Source organism: Sylvia atricapilla, chromosome 23 (assembly GCF_009819655.1).
Source record: "Sylvia atricapilla isolate bSylAtr1 chromosome 23, bSylAtr1.pri, whole genome shotgun sequence".
Classification (NCBI taxonomy): Eukaryota; Metazoa; Chordata; class Aves; order Passeriformes; family Sylviidae; genus Sylvia; species Sylvia atricapilla.
Window position 1 is genome coordinate 6,263,292 of NC_089162.1, and position 25,093 is coordinate 6,288,384.

A 25,093-nucleotide genomic window follows, 5' to 3' on the forward strand; every position below is an offset into this window, starting at 1 on the left:
GAGGACCTGAGAGGTGGGCCTCTGCCACCTCCTGGCTGCTGCTCTTTGCTGGGGAGCGGCAGTGGGAGGCCACGGCCACTAGGGCACCTCGGCAGAGCCGGACACACCTGTGTCCAGGGTGTCACACACCCGTGTCCCTGCCCTCCCAGCGCTCCCAGTTCAGCCTCCTCCAGCAGTGGGAGGGCAGAGCTGCCCACGCGGGCGCGCTGGGCACGGCCATGTGTGTCTGCTGCAGCTCCTCTCCTTTCTCCCTGCAGAGCAGCCGGAGCAGTGGGTCAGGACTGTGCCCAGCCTCGCTGCAGTGAGGCAGCCGTGTCACCAGGAGACGGGGGACAGGCAGGACGTGCCAGGCTCCGGCACAGGGCTCTGCAGCAGCCTCCTGCCCGGGATAACCGAGAGCAGCTCCCGTGGCACAGCGCCGGGACATGGACGCCCGGCCAGGTGAGTGGGTGGCCTTTTCCTCCCCATTGGGGACACAGGTGGGATGTTCAGGCGTGGGCAGTGGTTTGGTGACCTCCCTCCCCTCTGCTGGTGAGCTGGGGCTGGTGAGGCTCAGAGCCATGCCCTGGGATGTGGGATCTCAGCTCCCGAGGGTGCCAGGGCAGGGATCCCTCCCACACGGGGCACGGGGCAGGGCCCGGGCACGCCGCCGTCAGCCTCCCACGGGCCGTGGGCGTGGGGACGGGGCAGTTTCGGCAGCGGCTGATTCAGGGAGGCTGTTGCACCACGTTCCTCCTGCCCCGCAGCTCCCGCCGTGAGTCACGGCCGCCGCAGCTCCCCGACCTCGCCCGTCCCGGGGGTCCCGGGGCCGCAGCTCGCCCCTGCCCCAGCAGAGACACCGGCCACCCGCGTGTCCTGCCGGGAGAAGGGAAAGGAAGGGACAGGGCAGGTCCTGCGGCCGGTGCTCCGCGGCCCCGGCTCTGGGCGCATCCCGTCAGGTGGAGCGAGCGCCGCGGGTCTCTGGACGCGCTGGGACCGTGCTCACTGTGTAAACACTGTGACCACAGGGGAAATGTTCTCACCTCTCTGGCATCTGCCTAAATTTAGCCGCTCTTAGGTCATCCCTTTCCGCTGTCTCCTCGCTCCCGGTGCCGCAGTGAAGCCGGTCCCTGTGCCCCCAAACCCCCGGTGCCCTCCCGGCACGGCCCCGGCAGGGCTGCCAGCGGGAATCGGTGCTCGGGGGCTCTGCTGGTGTCCCCACAGTCCCGGCAGCCTTGGAGGGTGCTGGGTTTTGCCGGACCCTGCGGCACGGACGGGAGCGATGGAGCGGGGCAGAGCCCGCCGAGGTCCCGCACAGCCCCGTCCGTGTCCCCGTCCGTGTCCCCGTCCGTGTCCCCGTCCGTGTCCCCGTCCGTGTCCCCGTCCGTGTCCCCGTCCCCGCCGGGCGCCGGCGGCAGCAGCCGCTGGTCCTGACCAAAAGCATCCTCTAGAGGGAACTGCCAGCCCAGAAATGGCTCCAGCGCCACCAGGAGACGAGCGTCACCCCACGAGGGCGTGAGCGGGACCGGGATGGAGATCACGGTCAGGGTGGCCACGTCCCTTCCCAGGCACCATGCCACCTGCCAGCTCACCTGGGGACAGCGGCGGGGCCCTTCACGGGGCTTTGGGGGCAGCAAAAATCCCTGTGCCACAGTCCTGGCAGCCCTGCCGGGGGCGGTCCCTGCCCGCCCTGGGGACAGCCCCTGCCCGAGAGCTGTACCCCCGCTGCCAGGTGTCCTGTCCCCTGCTGGGGACAATCGGGACCCCTCAAGCTCCCAGAGGTGTCTCTGCAGAGCCCCTCCTCCCTCTGCTCTCCAGGACAGGAGTCCATCAAGGTGATCTGGGTGGTCTTGGGCATCGGGCTGGCGCTGCTGATCCTGGCCAGTTTCAGCTACACCTTCATCCGCTGGTACCGGAGGGGCCACGCCCGGCGCCGTGAGTACGGGCAGGGGACAGGGCAGGGGACAGTGGGACAGGGCAGGGGACAGGGCAGGGGACAGTGGGACAGGGCAGGGGGGCTCAGAGCACGGGGCTGCAGGGACTGGGGTGTGGGGAACACGGGAGGTGGTGAAAAGCTGGTGCAGGGGAGCCCTGGGCCAAGCTGGGGGCACAGCCATGTCCTGGTCCCTGTCCTGCCTGTCCCCACCCTGTCACACAGACTCACAGCAAAGCAAAGGTGGGTTCATGGCAACACATGGCTGTGACACCTCTCCCTCCTCTTCCTCCTGCCTCCCCAGGGCCTGACTTTGTCTTCAGCCTCTACCACTCGCGGTGAGTGACGCCCTGAGGGGACATGGGGTGGGCTGGGGCACCCTCTGTGCGGTGCCAAGGTGTCACACGCCCCTCCCCAGTCCCAAATCCACCCCACTCTGCTGTGGCAGGGGGCTGGCAGCGGCTGGAGGGGACAGGCAGCTTGGTGACCTCTCTGCTTTCCCTGCAGCGGGTTGGGGTCGGTGGCACTGGAGCTGGTGCCACCTTTCAGCATCAGCGGCTCGCTGGGCACCTCGGGCAGTGGCTACGAGCCCTTCCACAGCCAGGGGCCATGAGAGGGGAGAGCAGCTGGGTGAGAGCTGGGCAGGTGACAGGTAGGACATCCCCTTGTCCCCTCTTGTCCCCCAGTGCTGTGCCCCAAAGCCTCCGTGCTGCCCTGCAGCCCCTGGGAATCCCAGATTTCCTCAGGACAGCCCCAAGGTTTTTCCAGCAGAAGTCCTGTCTGTGGCTGTGGGGCTTCAGAGGCTTTCTGGTTTTGGTTTCTCCCCGCACAGGCTTTGGTTTGCATTTCCTTTCCCCTGTGCCTGGGATGGGACATGTGGCCAGTGACAAGGGATGGGGCTGGAGCCTGAGCGCTCTTCCTCTCCCTGCCTCACACTCTCAGCCCAGCACCAACACAAAAAGCAACCGAAACTGGCCAGGGGGAATTCCTGCGTTTTCACTTCTGCAAGAAACAGCCCCTGAATGTGCTGGACTTCAACTGAAATGGCATCAGCACAGTTTCTGTTGTTAAAAATGCTTCACAGAATCCTTTGGGTTGGAAGAGACCTCTGGAGACCATCTGGTCCAACCCCCCCTGCCCAAGGTCACCCGGGGCAGGTGACACAGGAACGCACCCAGGTGGGTTTGGAATGTCTCCAGAGAGGGAAACACCATGAATTCCCCAGGCATCTCCTCCATCTGCCCTTCTCTCACTGCCCTCTGCAGCCAGGAGGGGCCTGGGCCAGCGCTCCTGCAGCCTCCCCCTGCTTGGGATGGAGGAAGAGGACGCAGCCCCACTTGGGATTCCTCAGCACTCATCCTGGGGAGAACAGGCACGTCCCCCACAGCTCAGAGACCTCCCAGAGACCTGGCAGCAGCCTGTTCCTTAGGGAAGCAGCTGAGGAGGAGGGCCAGGATTGGGTGACTGGATCTGTGCAGCTGCAGAAAACGCCGTGAGGAAATGAGGAATCTGTCCCACACCTCCTCCTCCTCCTCCTCCTCCTCCTCCTCCATCCAATACCTGCACCGACATGGAAGCTGGCTCTCCACTGCCAGTGCAAGGAAACGCCTCAGAAAGCCCCTGTGGATTTCCTGCTGGGTTTTCTGTGCCAGCTGCCCTCGGTGTCAGCAGAACAAGTGGCTGTGGAAGCGCCTGGAGCACAGGAGCAGCCGTGGGGGGACTCTGTGGCCATGGAGAGGGGCTCTGCTTGGGCAGTGGGAGAAGAAAAACAAAGAGAAACTCAGGAGAGCCCCGTGGTTGTGTGTAGGGAAAACCACTGAGGACAGAGTGGGATTTCCAGAGAGTCACAGGGAGCATCTGTGCTCTTGGCCATCAGAGCTAAACCCTGTGGTCTGCGGCTTTCTCCTGGCTGAAAGGAGATCTCTGACTGCTCGTGGGGAGGGGGAAATGCCACCTCCTGGGGCTGGGAGCCCTCCGTGGGGAGCAGGATCCAGCACGACGCAGGAGCCGGCTGTGGGGTGTGACATCAGTGGTGTTTAAGAGAAAAACAACCAAAAAAAAGTCACACTTTTGATGACTCGGTTTTCCAGAGGAAGCTGAAAAAAAATAAAAAAAGAAAGCAGAAAGCTCTAACCCCCAAAATATGCAGAGGCAGAAGAGGTGAGGCTAGTGGAGGGGCAGGAGGAGGCTCTCAGTGCCCTCCACATCCCTGTGGGACGCAGGGATGGATCTCACGTGTCAGCAGTGCCACGGGAGATGCAAGAGAAGGAAACACAGCACGGGTCAACCCCCTCCTCCTGCCTGCAGTGGAAAAGCCGAAAACAAAACCAAGAAACCCTCCACCTGAAAACCGCATTCCCCCAGGAGGGTTTCTGCCAGCGGTTTTACTTCCCACCGTGAAGGTTCCTGGAAATGGAGCGACTTTTGGAAAATCTTCCCTGTGGCCTGGCAGGTGACCCGGGGTGAGCTGCTGGGTCTCATCCTGTTTCCATTCTGACGACAGCTGCTCCCAGCATCACAGAATCTGTTCGTTTGGAAAAGGCCTCTGAGGTCACCGAGCCCAGCCTATGGCTGAGCGCCACGTTGCAGAGCAGAGCCCTTTTTTGTCCTTCCTCCACTCCTGGGGCTGACTCGTTCTGCTCCTGCCCTTCCCAGGTGATGCCCCGTGGGATGTGCATCCCTGTGGAATCACCGGGAGCAGCCCAACTCCTTTTCCCTGCTGCTCCTCTGCTGATAGCTCCCAAAAATTCCCCAGGGACAATCTCCCAGGAGCTCAGGTGGGTGAGGAGCTCTTGGGGAGCTGCCCTGGTTCCCCTTTTCCCCGGCTGGGATGTGGAAATGCTCTTCCCCACGTGAGGCAAAGGCGTGTTGCCTCTCGCTGACGGGGAACGTCCAAATCTGGAAACAGAAAGCTCAGCTTGTCCTTAGGAGAAGACGAACAAACAAATGGACTGGATAAATAACACCACATCCTTTCTGTATTTACAAAGGAATCGCAATAAATAACGTCTGTATCCGACAGTGGCAGAACACAGACCATAGTGTGGGTAGGACTGCCCTGGCTCACCCCGGGCTCGTAGGCACATCCCACACCCTGTCCTGGGGCTCTCCCAGGGGGGCTGGGTGCCCAAGGGTGCCCATGGGTGCCCAAGGGGCTCTGTAGGGTCAGGAAAGTCCCTCTGTCCATCCGTGTGAGGTCAGGCAGGGCAGGAGTGCTGCCAGCAGCAGGGGGCTGATGTCAGGCTGACGTCTGTTCCCGGTGTCTGTGTTGTGAAAGGCCGGGATGGCCTCAGCAGTGTGGACACCAGCAGGGGAGCCCAGCTGGCCCGGGAAGGGGGGAAGTGGAAGCACAGACTGCTCCAGGCCCCGAGGGTGGCCCTGCACCCTGAGCTGGGCTGCTGAGGAGGACAAGGCAGAGGCGCCCCGGTGTGATCCCTTGGTGGCCCGAGGAGGTCGGGATGAGCCACTCCAGGACAGCCCATCCCTGTCTCCCGTCAGCTGGACTGTCTGCAGGATGCACTGGGGGCTGCCCACAGCAGGACTGGGGCCGAGCAGCCCCACCAGTGGCTGAGCTGGTGCTCCCGGGCCATGGCTGGGCTGGGCACTGTGAACATTCAGGGTCAAGGTAGCTTATCCAGTGGCAGACGAGGTAGTTGGGTCAGAGGGCAGGGCTGGTGGCCCCCAGGGGACAGGTCACAGGCGGCTGTCCTTGCTGTCCCCACCCAGCTGGCTCAGGGGACTGATGGGAGGCATGATCCAGTTGGAGCTGAGGCTGGAGATGAGAGGAAGGGTCCCCAGGAAGGCAGTGTTGTTGAAGATGTTCAGGTCGAAGGGAGTTTTCAGATCAGGGCTGGCTTTGGAGGTCAGTGGGGCACCTGGAGCTGCCCAGCTCAGCAGAGTGGGGGCTTGGGGCCCCACCTGGCCGGAGAAATCCCAGGCAGGGTCCCCCCGTGGAGCGAGGCCCTGTGTGAGGGGGTGCTCAGGAGAAGACTGCTTCAAATACCCTTTGGACACAGGCAGCTCGGAGCACTCCATGTCCAGCGCGGTGTCGGTGCTGCCCACGCTCTGCACGGACCCTGCACAGCCCGAGGGGGGCTCCCCCTTGTCCGGGGGCTGCTCTGGCCCCACGGTGCCCTTGGACTGCTGCAGGTACCCCCGGAACTGCACATCGTCCTGGCCGGGGGCAGCGGAGAGCCCGGGATCACCTGGGCCGGCATTCCCGCTGCCAGGGGGGCAGCCAGGAGCAGGGCAGGGGCTCCCCAAGCCCACCCCACTGTCCTCAGCCACGGGCAGCTGCTGCCTGTAGCCCTGGGGCTCGGGGCCCGCAGAGCAGCTCGAGGAGGAGGAGGAGGAGGAGGACGAGGAGGGGATGTGCAGGCAGATGCCGCTGTCGGTGCTGGTGCCGCTGCTGTCCCTGCTCCTCGTGGGCCCCAGCAGGTCCTTGGGCCACGCTGGGAGCTTCCAGCCCTGCTCCAGGGGCGGCTGGACTGTGCTGCTGCTGCTGCCCTCGGGGCTGCTGTCCGGCTCCTTCTGGCACAGGAAGAGCTGCTGCGTGGGGTCTGCATCCAGGCCCCCCGAGGACGGGGGCTCATGCTCCACCCGGAGAGAGCTCTGCTTCATGAAGGACTTCTGGGAGGGAGAGGAAGAGGGCAGTGAGCTGTGCTTCATCCCTGCTTGGTGCCTGCCTCCCCCAGCACTGCCCAAGCCTGCACCCAAAGGGTGGCGTGGCACTGTCCCTGCCTTACCAGGACAGACGGTGTCCTCACGGGGCTCCTGATGTACGTACAGGCCAGCAGAGCCCCCAGGAGGCCCAGCAGCAGCAGCGTGATGAGGGAGGAGCTGAGGATGGTCGGAAGAAGCTCTGTGCTGCCTGCAGGAGAGGACGTGACCAGGTGAGGGGGGAGAGAGGATTCCTAAGTGCACTCAGCACCCAGAGGCTGCCCTGGTGTGGACCCCCACACCCAGGGCCAGGAGGCTGGGGGGGGGTCTGTATCCCGTGGTTCCCCCTCCCTGGGTCCCACTTACTGTCCCCGTGGCCGGTGGTGACACACTGCTCCTCGGTGCGCCTGGTGGGGACAGGCCTGTTGGCCAGGCTGGGCTCCACGCTCAGGCAGTACTCAGTGAGCCAGAACAGCTCCCTGATGGTGAACTCTGGGCTCTCCTCCACCACCGTCAGCTGCAAAACAACACAGGCTGGTACCTGGGAGCCCCCAGCTCCTGCTTTCCTCCCTCCTCCCCCGCTGTCCCCTGGGGTAAGTCCCCAGGGTGTGTTGTGATAATGATGGCAGCAGCTAGATCCAAAATCCCCCAAAGAGCTGGAAAACTCTGCCTTAAAACACGCAGAGAAACCTCTCTGTGCTGCTGTGGCTGTGAGAAAAGCCAACATTTACTCCTACAGCAGACCGTGCCTTAACAATCTGATTTTCCACTTGAGCAGATGGGGACAACACAGGAACAGCAACTCCTCTCACCGTGTGGTTGTCCCGCGTCCTCCTGAGGTACACGTGGTAGCGGGTCATTGTCCTCTGGAGCTCTCTGTCCTCCAGGCTGATGTTCCCGGGAGGTAGGAGCAGCTGCAGCCGCACCTGGATGGAGTTGCCCACCACGGAGAGGCTCTGCCCCGCCAGGCGCAGGCCAGCTGGAAGCAAACCGGTCACAAACACAGGGTCAGGGCTGTTTCCTGTTCACAGCCCTTAGCCTCTGCAGCACCAGATGGAGCTGTGACCGTCCCACCCATCCTGGGGCTGTCCCATCCCCCTGGGCAGCCCATCTGCCTTCCAGGGAGGTGTGGAGCGAAATCTCCCTGCTCTCATCCATCCCACAGTCCTTTCCGAGCAGGTTGGCACCCTGAGCCCAGCACTCCAGCAGAGGGTGGAGGAAGATCCCAACCCACCTTCCTGTGGGGAGAAGGAGCCAGTCCTTTTCCAGGGGGACTTTTGGTCCCCGAACACGGCCCTGACCCGCGCGAAGTAGCGCTGCTCCGGGTCCAGGGTGTAGTTGGTGAGGTCACAGGAGAGCTTCGAGGTCTTCCCGCAGCCTGGGACGGCCGTCCAGGCGGTATTTGAGCCATAGCTGTGGGGAGAAGCACCGGGAGTGAGCAGAGAGCTGGAATCAGGCCCCGGGCAGGGCAGGAGCCCCGCGTTCCCCGCGGCTCTTACTCACACTTTGTACTCCACGTTGTAGCGGGCGTTGCTGGGGCACCCGTGGCCTGGCTCCCACCTCAGCAGGTGCCATCCCACCTCGGCGGTGAAGCGCACACTGCGGGGGCTCGGCAGCCCCTCACCTGTGGGGCACAGCGGAGCTCAGCTGGGGCTGCCCAGCCCGGCCCCACCAGCCCCACTGCAGCCCCGGGGTGAGTGAGGTGTCAGCACTGACCACCCGAAACGGGCAAGCCTCTGCCCGGATTTCTCTTCCCAGCTTCCAGGATTTGCTCAGCCCCCTCTTCTCCTTCCTCTTTCTTTGGGGACAGCCCAGCCGAGGCTGTTCAGCGCTTCCCTGCCCCAAGAAAGGAGCTGTATTTGCATCCCCCATCCCCTGCCGTTGGCCACCAGCTCTGTTTGGACTCGGCTTTCCTGTTTTGCTCATCTGCTGCCTGGGTGAAACCAGACTTTTCACACCTCCCGCCTGCTCTCGGCGTTGTCACCTGGCAGAAAAGCCGCGCTGACAACATCTGCCACCTTTGCCTTACAGGTTTCCCTGGCAGCTGCTGCCTGCTGGCGAACGCCCAGCCCGGCACTGTGTCCCCAGTGACCGTGGTCACACCACTGAGGGGACAAGAGAGGCCGGTGCCCCTTGCTGAGCCCTTGGGCTCTTAACCAGCAGCGAGAGGCAAGCGGCGAGCAGAGATCCCTGGCTGTGCCCTGCCCCAAAACGCTGATCTGGGGGGCTGAGCGTCCAGCAAAGGCGCCCAGGCTGCGGCTCCTGTGTTATCCCCCACCCCAAGGAGCCCACCCGGAGCCGTGAGCAGCCAGCAGGGAGCTGAGACCCGGCACAGGAGACTCACCGTGGGTCAGGCAGGCCAGGAGCAGGGCCAGCCAGGGCGCCAGGGCGGTGGCAGAGGGGACCATGGTCGCTCAGCATCCTCCGTGGTGGCGGGGCCGGGCTGTGCCCCGGCGGGAGCTGAGCACCCGATTTTCCCCCGGGGGCTGGCTCAGTGACGTCGGGGAGGCGTTCGGAGAGCGCAGGAAAGTCACCGAGCAGCCACTTCCACTTCTCTGCGCTGTCCACCCACTCACCCCCAGCCTGGGCTGGGCTTTTCCGACAGAGCTTGAAAGGAAGGATTCTGAGGGCTTTTCTGAGCAAAGCGGGGCCGTGCTGAGAAAGGCGAGTACGAGTGAGTGATGCCTCTGCCTTTGCTGCTTTCTTGTGAAAAGAGGTGTTAAGAGCACAGCGAAGGTGAGCCTTGGCACCGAGGGTGACCTGTCACGGGGGTTTTCCTGAGCACAGCACCGCGTCCTGCAGCAGATAAACCCAGCCAGGTTCTAGGCAGCCCTGGAGCCCCAGGAGGGGGTTGTGGCTTTCCCTTCCTTTTGTGCCCAGCCTCCTGCCTCAGCCTGCAATTCCCCTTTCTCTGTTTCTGGGGGTGAGTGAAAACCTCTGGGCTGCCCTTTGTCCTGCAAACACCCTCACACGGGAGTGACTTCGGAGATCCGGTGTGACACAGGGGCTGCCACTGTCCCCAGGGCTCTGGCAGCCCCCCAGGAGTGTCTGTGCTCCCACGGCTGTGGGGTCTGGCCCCACGGCGATGTCCTGCCTGTCTGGTGATGCTGGGACCTGACTCACCACCCAGCAGACTGTGTGTGAGTGCTCTGCTTTGCCTCAGAGCTTGCTCGAGGGCTTTCCTGGGCCCTTCATGTGATGGAGGGTGATTTTCCTCAGAAAGAGGAATTTCCCACTGGGGAATTAGTGGAAAGGACACAGATATAAAGAGCAAGAGAAACCAGAAGTGCTCTGGACAGGCTCAGAGCATCATGGTGGGCACAAACATGCAAGTTCCTCTTTGAAGAACCGTCTTAAAGGCCTGAAGTGGGAGATTTCTCCTGTTTTCCCTGGCTTATCCCTCCTAATGAAGGCCAAGGTTTTCCATAAACTCGCAGCCTGGCCAGAGCAGCAGATCCCCTCCCTGCTCTGGGTTTATTCCCACCCAGGGCTCACCAGCTGATGTCCTGCCACTCTGCTCTCGGCCCCTGAGTCAGATCTGGCAGCCACAGAGCTGAGGAGTCCTGAGATGAAGCACAGCCAGTCCCACACAAAGCCACAGGCTGTGTTTTGTGTCAGGTAATGACAATGAAAACCAGCAGGAGCAAAACCCCGGGAAGTGGGAGTTGTGTGGAAGAGCCACCGAGGGGCTGGCCCTGTGGTGAGGCAGCTCAGTGCCTGGGAGAAGTGGTTGGCAATTTAGAGGAAAATGAGAGAGGCTGAGGAGGAACGAGAGTTCTGCAGAACGCTCGGATGGTGGGAGGGCTCAGGCTGGGACTGAGCTCTGCAGGCAGGGCACGGGACAGGCTGCTGAGGGGACAGCGGGAGCTGGGGGTGACGTGGCTGACCCCGAAATGACGTGGCTGTCCCTGTGGACACAGCGCTGAGAAACCCAGCCCGGGAGCACCTGGGTCTGTGCATTTCCCTCCCCGCAGTCCCTCAGGAAGCCTCCCCAGGGTGACAGCAGGGTCAGGCAGGTGCTGCTGCACCCAGCAGGGCAGGGATGGGGCCGGAGGCTGGCTCTGCACAGCCCCGCCGCAGGACAGTGATCCTCATCCCAATTCCCTCGTGCCTGGAGCTGGGAGCAGCTCTCCCGGGCCGGTGGAGCCGGCTCTGGCCGTGTGGTTTAGCTGCTGTTTCATGGCTGGGAGGGCAGGAGGCTGCAGGGAGGGCTCCCAGCAGCGTTACCAGCAGGAAAGGTGAGGATTTCACCCGGGAGCTGTGTGCAGGCTGACATTTACCATCAGGCTGCTGGGTCAGGCCACACACACCCTGTTCTCTGGAACTCGCTCTCTGCAGGCAGCAATGCAGTGAACGATTCCTGGAGCTGTTCTCTGAGAATGCCTTTCGGAAGTGGATGCAGCAGCTGTCTGGGGATGCAGCTCAGCGCTCGGCCACCCCAGGCACTCAGCAGGCATAGCCCGAAGAGGAACAAAAGGCAAACAAAACAGCCCCAAACCCACTCCTGCCTGTGAAAACTACAGAGGAGTGCCCTGTGCAGTGAGGGCTGGCTCAGAACCCCTTTGTGACTGGGGTCCTGAGAGCAGGGGGGCTCAGAGGGATCCAGCCCCAAAAGGAAGGGGCTTTGCAGCAGGGCTCCTCCAAACTTGGATGTCCCTGCTTGTCTCTTGATGAGCAGGTGTGGGTGGGGAGCTGGATGAATAAGGGACTTCCACTATGAATAATGCCAGGAGAAACGTGTGACACCGAGGGCCAGAAAGCACAGGATGAAGCCAGGCTTTTCTCCTTTAATCTGCGTATTTTCACCTGTTTCTACCCGAGTTCTTGGTTCAGCAGAGCATCCCCCGGGCTGTGCCTGCAGGGGAGGCAGGAAGCCGGCTCCTGGAAGAAGCATTGCTCCGTTAGCAAAGGAATAAAAAGGCCTGCAGAGAAACTAGGGAGAAAACAGAGTTTTATTTCCTTTGGAACAGGGAACTCCTGACTTCTGGGTCCCACCAGTGAGGGTCCCCCGGGGTCGGGCATGGCCGTGCATCCCCTCCTCTGTGCCTGGCCGGGCAGGAGAGCAGCGGCTGAGCGAGTGGGGGGCACAGAGGGGAGGAACGGGGGCGCGGGTGGGCAGGCAGCCTGGAGAGCAGCAGGGAACCCCTGGGGCCAGGTGTCTCCTGCTCGCAGGTTTTCGGAGCCCCTCTGGCCCTGCCCCGCATCCCCGAGCCGACCGGCCCTGGGCAGGTGTTTTGGAGGCTGTGCCTGGAGCAGTTGGGAAACCGGCGGCGTCGGAGCCGGGCGGCAGGTCCGACAGGTTTGCTCCTGGCGCTGGCACTGACGTACGAACCCGCTCGCCAAACACCTCCCGGCCCGGCCCCGCCGAGCTGGCTCCGCTCGGCAGCGCGCTGCTGGCACTGGCATGGCCGTGCCGCGGCTCTGAGCCCAGCGCAGCCCCGAGCCCGGCCCATGGACGGCAAAACCTCCCCGGTAAGTGCCGGCGGCGCCGGGGACCCGCTCCCCTCGGCCTTTGGGGGAGGGACCCGTCTCTCCCGCCTGCTCCCCGGGGTGCTCCTTCCCAGCGGCAGGAGGCAGAAGGAGCCGGGGGAGCCGCCGGAGGCGGCCCTTGGCACACGGAGGGAGAGCGGCCAGCAGCATCCCGGTGCCTGCCCTGCGCTGGCTGAGGTGTCGAGGCTCTCGGGTGCTTTGCCACACTGGAGCTGTGAACCGAGGGGACCGGTTGGTGCCGTCAGAGGGGTCTGGTGGTACTCGGCACGTTCCTGAGCCCTCGGGCTCTTTCCAGCAGCACTGCGCTGGTGGGCACAGCCCCCGCTGCTCCTCTCTCCTGCTCTCCAGGCAGTTTTCCCTGCGCGTTTTTTGGGCTGGGCTGTCTGGGACCTGCTCAGCCTTGGATGTGGGGCTTTGCTGAGCATCCTGTCATGAGGAAAACATCCATCCCGGCCGGGCACCGGGCGAGGCAGCGAATAATTACCGTGCTGAGCAGCGCCGGCCGTGCCAGCGACATCCGGAACAAAGGCGGCGGTGGCGGCGGGATGGGGCTCCAGGGGAGGCAGGGCCACCTCTGACACCGTCCCCTTCCTGCCCTTTGGCGTGGGGGTCCCGGCCAGGGGCAGGGGCGCGCTGGGCTCAGGCTGGCTCCAAGGAGATGCAGAGTGGTGCCAGCTCCGGGTGTCCCCTGAGCAGGGTGGCATCGCTGCATCTTGGGGACGGTGGGGCAGGAACAGGGATGGCCACACGCAGAGACAATTGCTCAATACTGGACAGCCCCACTGGGTCACCTTGGCGTTGTCACTGGGGTTAAATGGGCCATCAGGGGTGCCAGGAGCCACCCTCGGCTCTGCAATGGGTGAGCAGTGCTCTTTGTCTGCCCAGGCCTCTGTTTGTCCCTCTGTGGAGGAGGTGAGCGGTGGTTTCTCAGCCCCTGGAACATTTTGTGGTCCGTCCCCGAAGGGTGCTCACACTGGCACAGGCGATGACCTGTCCCTGGCCACATCGGGCTGCCTCAGTCAGTCACCTGCGTCTGCAAGTGCCCCTGGCTGGCTTTGGGATTTCCCTCTGCTGTGTGCATCAGGGCCTTGGCAGTGTCCTCTCACCCTCCCAGGTAGGCCCCACTCAGCAGTGGCACTTAGGCAGGATTGTTGTCACCCAGAGGGACCAGGGGCTCTCACAGGCTGGGGACACCTTTGTCCCTGGCGAGGACAATGTCTCCGTTGTGTGCTGGCTGAGCTGCTCTGACAGACAATCGGTGTTCACAAGCAGCTGAAGGAGTTCCCAGCCTGGACACGGGGCTCTGAGCACCTGTGAGGGCAGGGGCCGAGCTCAGCTGGGGAGGAGCATCTGAGGCAGCTCCTTCCAGCTTATTTAAGCCAGGCTGCCTCTCTCTTTCCCCTCTTGATGCCCTGGAGTTTTGGGGGTTCCTGGGTCCTTCTGCTCCTCCAGGACACGGCTGGGCCCTGGCTCTGGTTACAACACCCAGGTGCTCCCTGGCTTCCGCTTCCCCTCCCACTCCGAAACTGCGGGCGACTGCTGGCTGCTTTCCCTGGATGCTGAGCCTCCAGCCCGGCCTGGATTACCTTTCCCCTGGTGATTGTCCTCCCCTGCCGTGGGTTTGGGGGCCTGCCCTCCACAGCAGGGTGTGGAGCTGCAGGTCAGTGCAGGTGACAAAGGGGACAGGCACCTGAGTGCTGCTGTCCTCGGTGTGGGTGCCTTGCCCAGCTCTGCTCCGAGCCCTGGAGCAGGGACAGGGAGTGAGGGGCTGTTTGCACTCCTGGCAGCTTTAGCCGAGGCCTCACGCTGCAGACAGGCAGTGCCTGCTCTCTGCAAGGTGAGCAAAGCTGCCCAGAGGTCCCTGAGTGTCCCCAGTGTCCCTCCTGGATGCATGGGACAGCAAACCAGAGGCAGGGGCTGGCTGTGCCCCTCTGCCCACGGCGGCCCCTGGCACGGGGCACTCTTGTGGCCGGTGGAGCATTTGCAGGGAGGCCGTGGGGGAAAGGGCTCAGACCGCAGCGGCACGTGTGATCTGGGCTGGGCTCTGACTTTTACTCAAAAGCCAGTGAAGGATGAGTAAAGGTTTTGTGGGCAGGAGCCGTCGCTCACTCACCGGGGTCAGGCGCTCTACAGAAACATCTCTGCAAAACCACCACTTGTTTTCTCAGCTGCACAGGCCCTACGCTGCTCACCCTTGCAAGAGCTCTGCCACCTTTTATGACAGGCCCCCAAAATTATTTAGACTTTAGACTTTTAAGGAAACAAGCGGCTGAAAATTCAGCTGAGTGTAAGAACGCGCTTCCTGCTGAGCAGTGCTCAGAGCAGCCTGACCTATGGCACGTTTGGGTGTTAATTTGATATATTTGCACACTGGAGGTGGGAGTGCTGTGGCATCCAGCACTGCTGCCTCCCTGGGGAAGCCGGGCTGTGTTTTCTGTGTGTGGTGGAGAGGTTTCTCCTTTGGAGGATTGTGGTTCTGCTGGTCTGATAAGCAAAGGGTTACAGCTGCTGCGGGGTGAGATGTGACACACAGACGCATGGAGATGGCACACAAATGGCAGGGGAAATGGTATTTACAGAAACCTCATTTCTGTGTAGGCAGGAGAAATTCTTTTTGATGAAGGGCTCCTGGCATCCCCACACTGCTCTGCTCAGGACCTGCCACAGCTCTGGCTGTCACCAGAGGGGGTACCCAGGGATGCCCCACGATGTGAGTGTGTGAGAACTGAGATCCCATCAGTGTTGGGACTGCTCAGGATCATTAGGACACTGCAGGGCACCCTCCAGCCCTCCCAGCCTCGAGGAGAAAACTGAGGGGCTCTCCCTGGCACCTTTGGGAGAAGGCAAGAGCTGCAGCACAAATCCCGGGGTAGGGAAACCTTGTCCCGCACTCCGGCGGGGAAGGGGTGACAGTGGGGCTGGTGCATGAAACAGAAAGTGCCTCTCTCGGCTCCTCCCCGCGCACAGGAGCCCGGGGAGCTCCACACCAGTGGGGAGGTGACTCTCCATGGCCAGGGGACATCGGTGCCTGCGCCAAGGGCCCGCGGGGCCGGGAGGAGCTTTGTGCCGGGGGGTGACCCAGCACACGCCGCCGCTGCTGGCCGGAGCCCGGGGGATGAGCTCGGCAGGCACAGCCCGAGCAGCGCGGTGTGCCCGCGGTGTGCCCGCGGTGTGCCCGCGGTGTGCCCGCGGTGTGCCCGCGGTGTGCCCGTGCTGTGCCCGCGGTGTGCCCGCGGTGCGGAGCCGCGCTCGCAGCCTGCGGTGCGGGACGCGGCCGTGACTCACAGATAATGCCCAGGAAGTTACAGCAGCGCTCCAAAAGCGCCAACCCCGGCAGCATCGCGACCTGCTCATTAGGGCTGCTGGTTCCCGGCAGGAAGGGCCAGGGGACAGAGCTGGAAGGGCGAGGGGCGTTCCCCGCCGTGTCCCCGCTGTGCCCGTGTCCCCGTCCTGCCCGTTCCGGAGCTCCAGCTCCAGCGCTCCCCTCTGGCCTGGCAGGGAAAGGGATGATTTCTGGTCATGCAGAAAGGTGATCTCCAGCAGTGCAGGGCCGAAAATCAGAGACAGGCTCCCAGGGGGATGTGTTGGAGCCCATCTCTGGGTGGTAAGTGGTCCCTGCACTTTGCCCTGAGTTCCCCTTCAGAGTTCCTGTTACAGAATCCTGGAATGGTTTGGATGGAAAGGGACTGAAAGCCCACTGGGAAATTCCAGCCCCCTTCCCTAGGAAGTTTCCAGCCCCTTCCATAGGCAGGGACACCTTCTAGTGGACCAAGTTGCTCCAAGCCCCATCCATCCTATAAAAGGTGTAAAGGAAGCAGCATTTATTTGGGGATTTGTTTGCAGATCCTCTCTGGATTAAAATGAGAGGCTCTGGCTTCTGTCACCAAAGGAGCATTTGGAAGAGTGTATTTTAAGGGAAGGAAACAGATACATATTCTTTTGTGAATTCATGGATCAGGAGTGACACAACTGCAGAGCAGCATTCCAGGGTGCAGGACGTTTCAGGGCTTGGAAAACACCGATTATTAAGTATTACTAAATGACAGCTGGAAATTGCACTGTATTTTTCAAATGGCTAATTAAGGATAGATGCATAAATTGGGGCACTGGCCCCGTGGAACTGGGCCACAGCGTGACTGTCACGGTGCCAAATACCCGGCTGATTGCTCGGCTCACGGTGATGGCTTTAGGAAGTTCAGCTGCCTGAAGGGGAGAAACCCAGCGACAATGAGGGGGTTTGCCCATCCTGGGTGGGACATGGCTCAGGTTCTGGCACAGAGAGAGGCACTGGCGTGGTGACTCCCCATGAAGTTCATGGTTTTGTGAGGAACAGGCTCGCTGTGCTGCCAGAGGGGCTCAGCTCCCTCCTGCACAGCCGGCAGGGTGGCAGCTGGGGGACTCTGCTGGTGACAGTCCCCTCTGCCCGCAGACCACTGCCTCGCCCAGCAGTGTCCCCCCCAGCCTCCTCCATGTCTCCAAGGTCAGCAGCATCTTCGGTGCCCGACCTCCGCAGCCTCGAGAGAACGTCCTGGGCATCAGCTTCAAACCCTACAGCCCCGAGTCCGGCCCGGCGCCGAGCCCCTGCTCCGCCTGTGAGAGCACACGTAAGGACGGGGGACCCATGGCCCTGGTCCCTCCCGGGACGGGGAGGGATGGAGAGAGGCAGGGATGTCACAGGCTGGTGTTTCCCTGGGGTGTGAGGGGCAAGGGAGAGGACGGTGACCACAGGACAGGTTGTGGCCCTGCTCTCCCACAGCCCAGAGGGGGACAGCAGGGTCTGGGTGCCCCCAGGAGGCAGCTGCCCCCTGACCCTGCCTCTGCCCTGCCCCCAGGATCCTCCATGTTCAGAGCTCCCTGCATGAGCCAGCGGCGGCTTGCGCTCATCTTCTGCGTCTCCGTCCTCATCGTGCTGCTCGTCGCCCTCATCCTGCTGTGTGAGTGGGGACCCGGCACGGGGTGGCTCCTGGAGGGGACCCCAGAGGAGCTGGGGCTCAGCAGAGTCTGGGGATACCCAGGCTGGGAAGTGCCAGAGGGAAACCGCTGGCTCCGAGACAGGGATGTGCTCTTCCCATTCCCTGAGTGTTCCTGACATCTGGTGGAGAGACAGGAGCTGCAGAAAGGACAAATGGAGATCTGCTGCCTGGGCTGGTGGCAGTGTTTGGGGGCTCGGGGGTGCAGAGCGCTTTCCTTTAGCTGGGCTTGCTCTGGTGGGCAGCAGGGCACCCAGCAGCGCCCACCATTGCCCTCCCCAAGGTAAATCATTGTCTGTAGGCAGAACAGGCACCACCACCAGGGAATCCCTTTAATCCTGGTGACATCCAGCTGCCGCTCTCCAGCTGGTGAAGCATTCACAGGCTGAATGCACTTCCTGTGGGTGAAGGGAGAGGGGCTTGCAGCACAGAGGGGTGCTCAGGGTGGTCAGAACTCCCCCAGCCCTGTGTCCAGCAGCTCCTCCCTCTTGCCTCAAACCTACCTCACGCTCACACCCAGTGACTGGGAATGCTCCTGTGCCTGGCACGCCTCCAGATGCCCACCCAGGTGGGTCACAGCCCTTCAGCCACGGCCAGCCCTGGCCTCAGCGTGGTGTTCTCCCGCTTCCAGTCATGTTCTGGCGGTCGCAGACGGGAATCCTGTACAAGGAACCAGCAGAGAGCTGCAAGGACAGCGCCGTGCGCTGCGACGGCGTCGTCGACTGCTCCCAGAGGAGCGACGAGCTGGGCTGTGGTGAGGCACCAGGATTTGGGTTGCGGGGGATGAGGGGAGCCCCGGGAGCACCCCTGACCCTCCTGCTCCATCCCACAGTGCGCTTCTCCTCCGACGAGTCCTTGCTCCACGTCTACTCCAGCACCGAGAACCAGTGGCTGCCCGTGTGCAGCAGTGACTGGGACGAGTCCTTCTCCAGGAAAACCTGCCGGCAGCTGGGATTTCAGAAGTAATTCCTGCAGGATGGGTTGTTCTACTGGGCTGCGGGGGCCCTGCCAGACCCCGCCCTGACTCTGTGCAGGGTCTGCTGTGCTGCCTCCCCCAGTGTGGTGTTTTCCCGCTGGAAGGTGGATCTGGGCATAACGCAGGGACCAAGGGGCCAGTGCCTGCCTCGGGGTCCCTCACCGCCTGTCCTCTCCCCTCCCAGTGCGTCACAGACAGAGTACATCCCCCTGCACGTCTCTGGCAAGAGCCTCACGGTGACTGATGAGCGAGAGACCATCCAGCAGAGCCTCAACAGGTACCAGGGTCACCTCCCGCCCTGCCCCTGCCCTGGTGCCGCAGGAAAGGGGCTGAGGCCGGGTCTCCCTCCTCTCTCCTGCAGCTCCCAGTGTCTCACGGGAAAGTACGTGTCCCTGCGGTGCACAAGTAAGGAGCTGGCTGGGTCACAGCCCAGGGTGGGCCCATTTTCACAGGCTTGGGAGCGTTTTCCCCCTTCCCAGCACGGGGTTGGGCAAACGGGACATCTTCCAGGAGATTTCCGGGCTGATGGCAAACTACCAGCACTGCATTCCCCGCACTAAGTGTGGTGCCTGTGGGTGGTGGGGGTGTTGTCTGTGGTGGGGAAGGTGTGTGTGTCCCCCTCCACGCCCCCCTTGCCCCCAGCCTTTCTCCCAGCCCTGCTCTCCCCCCAGCCTGCGGGCAGAGGATTTCCGGCCGGATCATCGGCGGGAAGGAGACGTCGGTGAACAAATGGCCCTGGCAGGTCAGCGTGCAGTACGGGCCCATCCACATCTGCGGGGGCACCATCATCGACGCCCAGTGGGTGCTCACGGCTGCCCACTGCTTCTTCATGTGAGTGCTGCTGCCAGCCCGGGCCCCAGCCCAGCCCCAGGCCCGGCTCTCACCCCTCTGCCCCTCCTGCAGGAACAGCATGAAGATCCTGGATGACTGGAAGGTGTACGGAGGGGTGTCGGACCTGAAGCAGCCCATGGAGGGCATCGCCGTGTCCCAGGTCATCATCAACTCCAACTACAGCGACGACCACGACGACTACGACATCGCCCTCATGAAGCTCTCCAGGCCACTGACACTCTCAGGTGAGGTCTCTCAGCTCACCTGGCCTTGGCTGGGTGGTGTCTGGGGGACAGGGACATGGACAGGACCGAGAGGCCACTTGGGTCCCCTGGGAACCAGAGGCTGTGTGGGGCTGCTGCCAGCTGGAGCATCCGACTCTGCTGTGGCCACCTTGCTTGTCCCACGGCCAGGAGGGGCCTGGCACTCACAGCCGCGGGCTCAGCTGCCCCACCAGCCCCACATGGGGCCGGGGAGACCCGGGATGGGCAGAGAGAGGAGCCTTTCCTGCGCCCCACGTTCCTCCCCGGCTGCGGGGCTGTGACAATTCCTCTCCCGGTGACTCATCCCTCGCTCCCGTCCCGTCTCCTCCAGCCCAGGTGCGCCCCGCCTGCCTGCCCATGTACGGCCAGCGATTCCAGACCGGCAGGTCCTGCTTCATCACCGGCTTCGGGAAGACCAGGGAGAATGAAGGTGAGGGAGGAGCGCGGCTGCCCGCAGGCAGCTCCTGCCCACCAGCGCAGCCCTCGAGGCTTTTCCCGCAGGGATAACCCTGGGGATTGCCCTCCCGGCTGCGGGGCTTTGCAGAAACGAGGCCGCTGAGAAACACCCGCTTCCTCCCGCGCTGCGGAGGGGCCGGGGGCGGTGGGGGATGACGAGGTCCCCCCCTGCCCCACAGCTCTTCTTGCTTTGCAGATAACACGTCCCCGAAGCTGCGGGAGGCCGAGGTGAAGCTGATCGACTACAAGATCTGCAACAGCGACAAGGTGTACGAGGGTTACCTGACGCCCCGCATGATGTGCGCCGGCTACCTGCAGGGAGGGAAGGACGCCTGCCAGGTGAGCTGGGGGCGCACCGGGGCGCAGCTGCCCCATTGTGGGCGCCCACAGAGGGTCTCCTGCCTCCCCTCCTCACTGCTCTGCCCCCCTGAGCCAGGGTGACAGCGGAGGGCCGCTGGTCTGCGAGGACGATGGCCGCTGGTATGTGGCCGGGGTGACGAGCTGGGGGACAGGATGTGGCCAGAAGAACAAGCCCGGGGTGTACACACGTGTGACAAAGCTCCTCAGCTGGATATACAGCAAAATGGAGGTGAGGTGGCAGGGCCGTGCCTGGGCAGGGCGGCCCCGGAGAGGGGCTGTACCCCCAGGGCGGCCCCGGAGAGGGGCTGTACCCCCAGGACAGCCCCTGGCACCTCACCCTGCTCTCCTCTCTGTCCCCTGCAGAGCGAGAACGACTAAGAGCGGGATGGACACTCGCCTGGGCTGTGCCTCCCCGGCTGGCACTGCCCCCTGCCCCGGGTGCTGCCAGGGCACGATGGCACCAGCCAACCCCCCGCCTCTCTCGGGACTGTCCGTGCAGCCAGGGACCCGTGGCCGCCCCAGAACTCTGAAAACAGCCCCTGCAAAGTGCCCCTGCCCTCGCCTGCTGCCAGGCGTGACATGGTGGTGGCTGGGCACAGCAGGAGGGACACAGCCCATGCCAGCAGCTGGCCGTGCTGGCTGGGGGACACCTCCTCGCCCCGTGTCTGTGGCTCTTCTCCTGTAAATAGACCTGTCTGGACAGGGTGTGTGAGTGCTTCGTGGCAGGGCCGTGGCACACTCCGAGGGGCCACCAGCAGTGCCCGTGGAGAGGGAACTCTCTCCTTCTGCCAGGTCACAGCTGTGCCACCCCAGGGTGCGGGGGGTGGCAGCAGCGTCCACACTGCCCACACCTCCACCTGCAGCCAAGGGGAGCCCCGAGGTGTGGACTTCCCAGCCTCTGGGAGGGGCGGCCGCTGCTCCCGTGTTTGCGGAGGGATTTAGGAAGTCCCTTTTGAGGGTTGTCCCTCCCTGCCGGAGAAATGCCTCTTGGTTATTTTTCCATGCCGCGGCTCTGGTCCGAGCACTCTCCAGGAGCGCAGCCGCTCTCAGTCTGCTCCGGGGAGGGTTTTTTGGGGCAGCTCTGCTCCCTGGGGGTGCTGTGGGAGGTGTGACAGAAGCCAGAGGCAACCCGAGTGTGGCTCAGAGCAATCACCCCGTGCCCAGCGTGAGGCAGCCGCGGATCTCCCTGCTGTGAGCTCTGCAGTGCCCGAGCGCTGCCTCCCGCCCGCGGGGATGGCACAGCCCGCCTGTCCTCCCCAGCAGGGACACTTTTCCCTCCAGGAAATCAGTGCCTGCATCTCCTGGGGCACACAGGGAGATCCCCGGGGTGAGCAGAGGCTGCCTGCTCCCCTCCCCAGCCCTGTGCTCAGCTGCAGGGGGGTCCTGTGGAGCCTGGCCACCCTGCACTCTTCTAATAAAGGTTTTGGTAGTGCCCCACGTGGAGATGGCTCTTTGGGATGGGCTGGAAGGGAGGCAGGGATGGAAAGGAGGCAGGGATGTGCCCAGGTGCCCCAAGGATCCCTGGGGAGTGATGGAGTGGCCCTTCCTGCCCGTCACCCTCATGGCTGGGAGAAAAGGGAGGTTTTAGGCTGCTCAGGTCCTGGGAACATCCCCTGGGTTCCCAGCACTGACCACTTCCCCTGGAGAAGGTTATGGGCAGCCGTGGTTTGTGTTGGGATTTTGGGCCAGCAGGTCTGGTCGGGTTCGGGGTGTGCAGAAAGCACCTGCCTGTCCCTGGGGCTGTCACCTGCCTGCCGCTGGGGAGGGCTGGGTGGATTCCTGGCCTTGCTTGGCTCCTCCTGGCTGTGGAGCAGCGCTGGGTGACTGCCCCGGACCCGAACTGAAACAAAGGGAGGGAGTCGGTGCCTTTGGGGAAGCTCCAAGTCAGCCTGACCTCAAATCCCTTTTCAGAGCAGCAGCCCAGAAACCTCCCACGGATGCAGGAGCTGCCAGTGAAGAACAGAGTGTGCAGGGCCCAGGGACTGTCCCCACCCCACAGCCTGTGACAGGGCCCTTGGGCAGCCCTGCCGAGCTCCAGGGAGGAGTGGGGGGCTCTGCTCCCCCAGCACTGAGGCTGGACAAGCTGCAGTGACAAGGCAACACAATTTTCCACAACAGAAGCAGCTGATCGTGAGTTAGAGATGGGGCCTTGACTTCCCTGTTTTGTTCTGGTCTGGGTAAAGTGGGAATTCAGTGGGCCTTAAGTCACAGACCCAGCTCAGGTCTGTTCAGAGGTGATCTGGGGGTTTTTGTGGGTAGGTCAGAGCAGAGCAGCACTCACAGTGGTTCATTACTGGAGAAATGGATCTTTTGAGAAGGAATAACCCAAAAATTGGAACCCACTAAGAGCTGATCTGGCTGGAGCTGTGTCCCTGGGACCAGTGTTGGTGTGGGACCTGTTCCTCTGCTGAGGATTTCTCCTCCCTGGGGGCTATTGCCCTTCTGGAAGTCTGTCACAGCAGAGAAACGCTTTCAGCCCCTAATACCAATTTAATTTATTTCTTCTAAACCTGCCATGCAGCAGTGTGTCCCCCCAGGCCCACAGGCAGGTATGCTGTGCTTTCCCAAGGGATGAAGTTCCCTAAGCAGATTATGAGTGATTATTTTCCTGGCCACGGCTGCTGTGCTGTCCCCAGATGCTGTGCAGATGACACAGACACCTTGGACACCGCTGTGCCTCCACCCCTGGGGGAGCAGAGCTGTGCTGGGTTCCAGCCCAGCCCCGAGGAGCTCCTGGGACAGTCCAGGCCACCGCCTATGGCTCGTGTAAAGCCCTTTGCTTGCTCAATGTCCTGCTCCACAGCATCTTCCTGAGGTGCTGAGTGTGGCCCCACATCTGCCTGGGCTGTTCCCGAGTCCCTCTGTGCTCTGGAAATCGTAGGCCAGCACCCCAAAGGGACACGGATCACAAAAATACAGCCCGGCAGGCACCACGTGAATTACCGCCCATTAGCGGCGGTTTTCCCCGTCTCTCTCCTTTTATAGCTCTTTGTTCTGCTGGGTCAAAACAGATTTGTTTAGAAGGTTTCAGCGATGATGTTTCTCTGCAAAAATGCTTTTCCTCTAGCTGGGGATTGGTTCCCTCCCGTGGCCAGTAACATCAGCACTTGGCACGGAGTGGCTGGACTTCAGTGGAGCTGTGCTCGACGGGGCAGTGCAGGAGCCTGAGCACAGCCCCTGCTCCCTCCCCGCTCCTGCAGGGATTCAGGGCACAGGGAGCGGCTTGGACCTGATGGAAATGATGTTCTTGGGGTAAACACACAGCTTTTGTCACTGCTCCGCTCCCCTGTGTCCCTGCTGGGGCCAGGGGCTGTGCTGACACCGAACAGGCACTTTCCAAACTTGGCATTACAGGGAGAGATCTCAAAGCTGGAGGGGAAAGTTCTGGAGAGTGAGTGGCTCCATCCCTGCCCCAAGCCCCCAGGGAGGAGATGCCTGCTCCAGGGTAAGGACACGGGCCCAGATGAACTCAGGAGTGACTGGCAGTGCTCCCGTTCCCTCAGACAGCTGAGGAGACCAGCCCAGCCCCTGTTAGCATAAATCAGCGTCTCCTGCCTGGCCTCTGCATTACTTTTGGCCCAGTTTCTCCAGAAGAGAAGCTGGGGCTCAGTGCAGCTTCTGGAGGACCAGATGTTTACCATGAGCTGCTTTTCCTCTTCCCTCCCCACAGTCACACTGGGGTCTCTGTTTTACCTAAGTTTGTACAGAGGAAAAAAAAAAAAAACCCTCTGCTGATTTTTTTGATTCTACTCACTTTGGGCAGCGCCTTGGGAATTTGTGAATAACCAAGGGAAGGGGAGCACGGAGCACATCCAGCCACATCCAGCTGTGTCCTGGCTGCTGCTGCACGGGGCATCCGTGCTCAGGGCTCTGCAGAACCCCACCGTGCTCGCTGCAGCCCCCAGGGCACGGTGACACCTGAATGTTTTACTGTGTGCTGTGGATAATGACAGCCCAGAAGCAGATAAGGTCAGAGGAGCCCAAAACCTGATTATAATGGCTTGATCCCTGCCTCTCTCCCTGCAGGGTAACTGACAGCCTTATCCTGTTATCCTTCTGCATTAGAGGGACTTGATGTTTTCCAGCTCCTCAGTGTTGGTCTGTATCTCTTGACCCTTTGAATAATTGCCTTGAAATGCCAGTGCTGGTTTATTTTCTTTGTATGGTTTACTGGAAGCGGGGAGCCGGCTGTGGAGCGGCGCCGTCACTGCCTGATTTCCATCTCAGATGGAGTGAAGAGGGATGAGCCAGCCCGGCGGTGACAGCATGGCTGAGGTGTTTTTCCGAGAAGGAATGGCTGCCCAGGGCAGCAGCAGGAGGCAGGCACACAGAGGTTTGGGATGGAGTGGTGCCCATGGCTCTCAGCACTGCCTGGCAGTGCCCCCTGCTCCCATCTGACATCCTCTACCGAGCAAGGACCTCCCTGCCCGTCCTGCTCCTCCCAACACGCCTGGCTGGCTGATGGGGCTTGCCACAAAGCCCTGTGACAGCGCTTTCAGAGCTATTCACCGGGCTGTTTGTCCAGCCCTTGTGTCACACGGCGTTTTGTCCTGGCTGCCTGAAGCGTGCCCTGGGTCCTGACCTGCTCTGGGTGACTCCCAGCTCGGGGTCTGGTTTCCTGCAGCTGCCAAAGGCTGCTGGATCCAGGTACCAGGGTGTGCTGAAACTGAGCCAGGCCAGGCTGGAAGTGGTCCTGCTGCCCACCCTGACCTGGGCGGCCCCTGAGATGGGCTGAGTGACGTGACTGAAGCCCTGTGAGCTGGCCCACCTGGCCTGGCAGCCCCTGTCCCAGCCCTCAGGAGGCAGCAGGGCACCTGTGAGTGTTTGCCAGGTCATCTCTGTGTGTGTTTTCTGCTGCTCCAGAGGAGCTCCCAGCCTGTTCCTCGCTCCCCCCAGGCCCAGAGCACAGCTCAGGGCAGAGTCCAGGCCTGCTCAGCCATGGGAAGGGAGGTTTCCCAGCCAGGTGAGCATTTTCCCTCCACACCTGCACCCAGCAGGCGCCCTGAGTTTTGCAGAACCACAGAATGGTTTGGGTTGGAAGGGATCCTCAAGGCCATCAAGTTCCAAATCCCTGACACACTTTCCACTATTCCAAGTTGCTCCAAGGCCCGTCCAGCCTGGCCTTGGACACTTCCAGGGATCCTGGGGCAGCCACAGCTTCTCTGGGCACCCTGTA

At 62.4% G+C, this 25,093-nt stretch overlaps 3 protein-coding genes across 3 annotated transcripts; 2 read left to right on the forward strand and 1 right to left on the reverse strand.

Moving 5' to 3' along the window:
• The first annotated feature begins 1,509 nt into the window (after window positions 1-1,509).
• On the forward strand, window positions 1,510-2,530 carry SMIM35 (small integral membrane protein 35). The gene is made up of 4 exons (XM_066334645.1): window positions 1,510-1,521; window positions 1,773-1,914; window positions 2,217-2,250; window positions 2,420-2,530. Exons 1-4 carry the CDS (start codon window positions 1,510-1,512, stop codon window positions 2,523-2,525), a joined length of 294 nt encoding a protein of 97 aa, XP_066190742.1. The 3' UTR covers window positions 2,526-2,530.
• Window positions 2,531-4,868: 2,338 nt separating this feature from the next.
• Window positions 4,869-8,979, reverse strand: IL10RA (interleukin 10 receptor subunit alpha). The gene is made up of 7 exons (XM_066334647.1): window positions 8,916-8,979; window positions 8,075-8,195; window positions 7,806-7,984; window positions 7,384-7,550; window positions 6,938-7,088; window positions 6,658-6,782; window positions 4,869-6,541 (listed from the first exon to the last, which is right to left on the reverse strand). The coding sequence occupies exons 1-7, from the start codon at window positions 8,977-8,979 to the stop codon at window positions 5,606-5,608; spliced, it is 1,743 nt and encodes a 580-aa protein (XP_066190744.1). The 3' UTR covers window positions 4,869-5,605.
• A 3,043-nt stretch (window positions 8,980-12,022) lies between these two features.
• Window positions 12,023-20,774, forward strand: TMPRSS13 (transmembrane serine protease 13). The gene is made up of 13 exons (XM_066334648.1): window positions 12,023-12,292; window positions 16,491-16,665; window positions 16,894-16,995; window positions 17,663-17,785; window positions 17,864-17,993; window positions 18,192-18,284; window positions 18,369-18,412; window positions 18,679-18,838; window positions 18,911-19,083; window positions 19,433-19,531; window positions 19,754-19,896; window positions 19,994-20,146; window positions 20,281-20,774. Exons 1-13 carry the CDS (start codon window positions 12,023-12,025, stop codon window positions 20,293-20,295), a joined length of 1,680 nt encoding a protein of 559 aa, XP_066190745.1. The 3' UTR covers window positions 20,296-20,774.
• The last annotated feature ends 4,319 nt before the right edge of the window (window positions 20,775-25,093 follow it).

Coding starts and splice junctions, on each gene's coding strand:
- SMIM35 (XM_066334645.1), top strand. Junction 1,915..2,216: donor GAGGGGCCACGCCCGGCGCC/GTGAGTACGGGC, acceptor CTGCCTCCCCAG/GGCCTGACTTTGTCTTCAGC. Junction 2,251..2,419: donor TTCAGCCTCTACCACTCGCG/GTGAGTGACGCC, acceptor CTTTCCCTGCAG/CGGGTTGGGGTCGGTGGCAC.
- IL10RA (XM_066334647.1), bottom strand. CDS start 8,979: ATGGTCCCCTCTGCCACCGCCCTGGCGCCCTGGCTGGCCCTGCTCCTG. Junction 7,985..8,074: donor TACAACGTGGAGTACAAAGT/GTGAGTAAGAGC, acceptor TTCTCCCCACAG/CTATGGCTCAAATACCGCCT. Junction 7,089..7,383: donor GGACGCGGGACAACCACACG/GTGAGAGGAGTT, acceptor GTTGTTTTGCAG/CTGACGGTGGTGGAGGAGAG.
- TMPRSS13 (XM_066334648.1), top strand. CDS start 12,023: ATGGACGGCAAAACCTCCCCGGTAAGTGCCGGCGGCGCCGGGGACCCG. Junction 17,994..18,191: donor CGGCAGCTGGGATTTCAGAA/GTAATTCCTGCA, acceptor CTCCCCTCCCAG/TGCGTCACAGACAGAGTACA. Junction 19,897..19,993: donor GAGGGAAGGACGCCTGCCAG/GTGAGCTGGGGG, acceptor CCCCTGAGCCAG/GGTGACAGCGGAGGGCCGCT.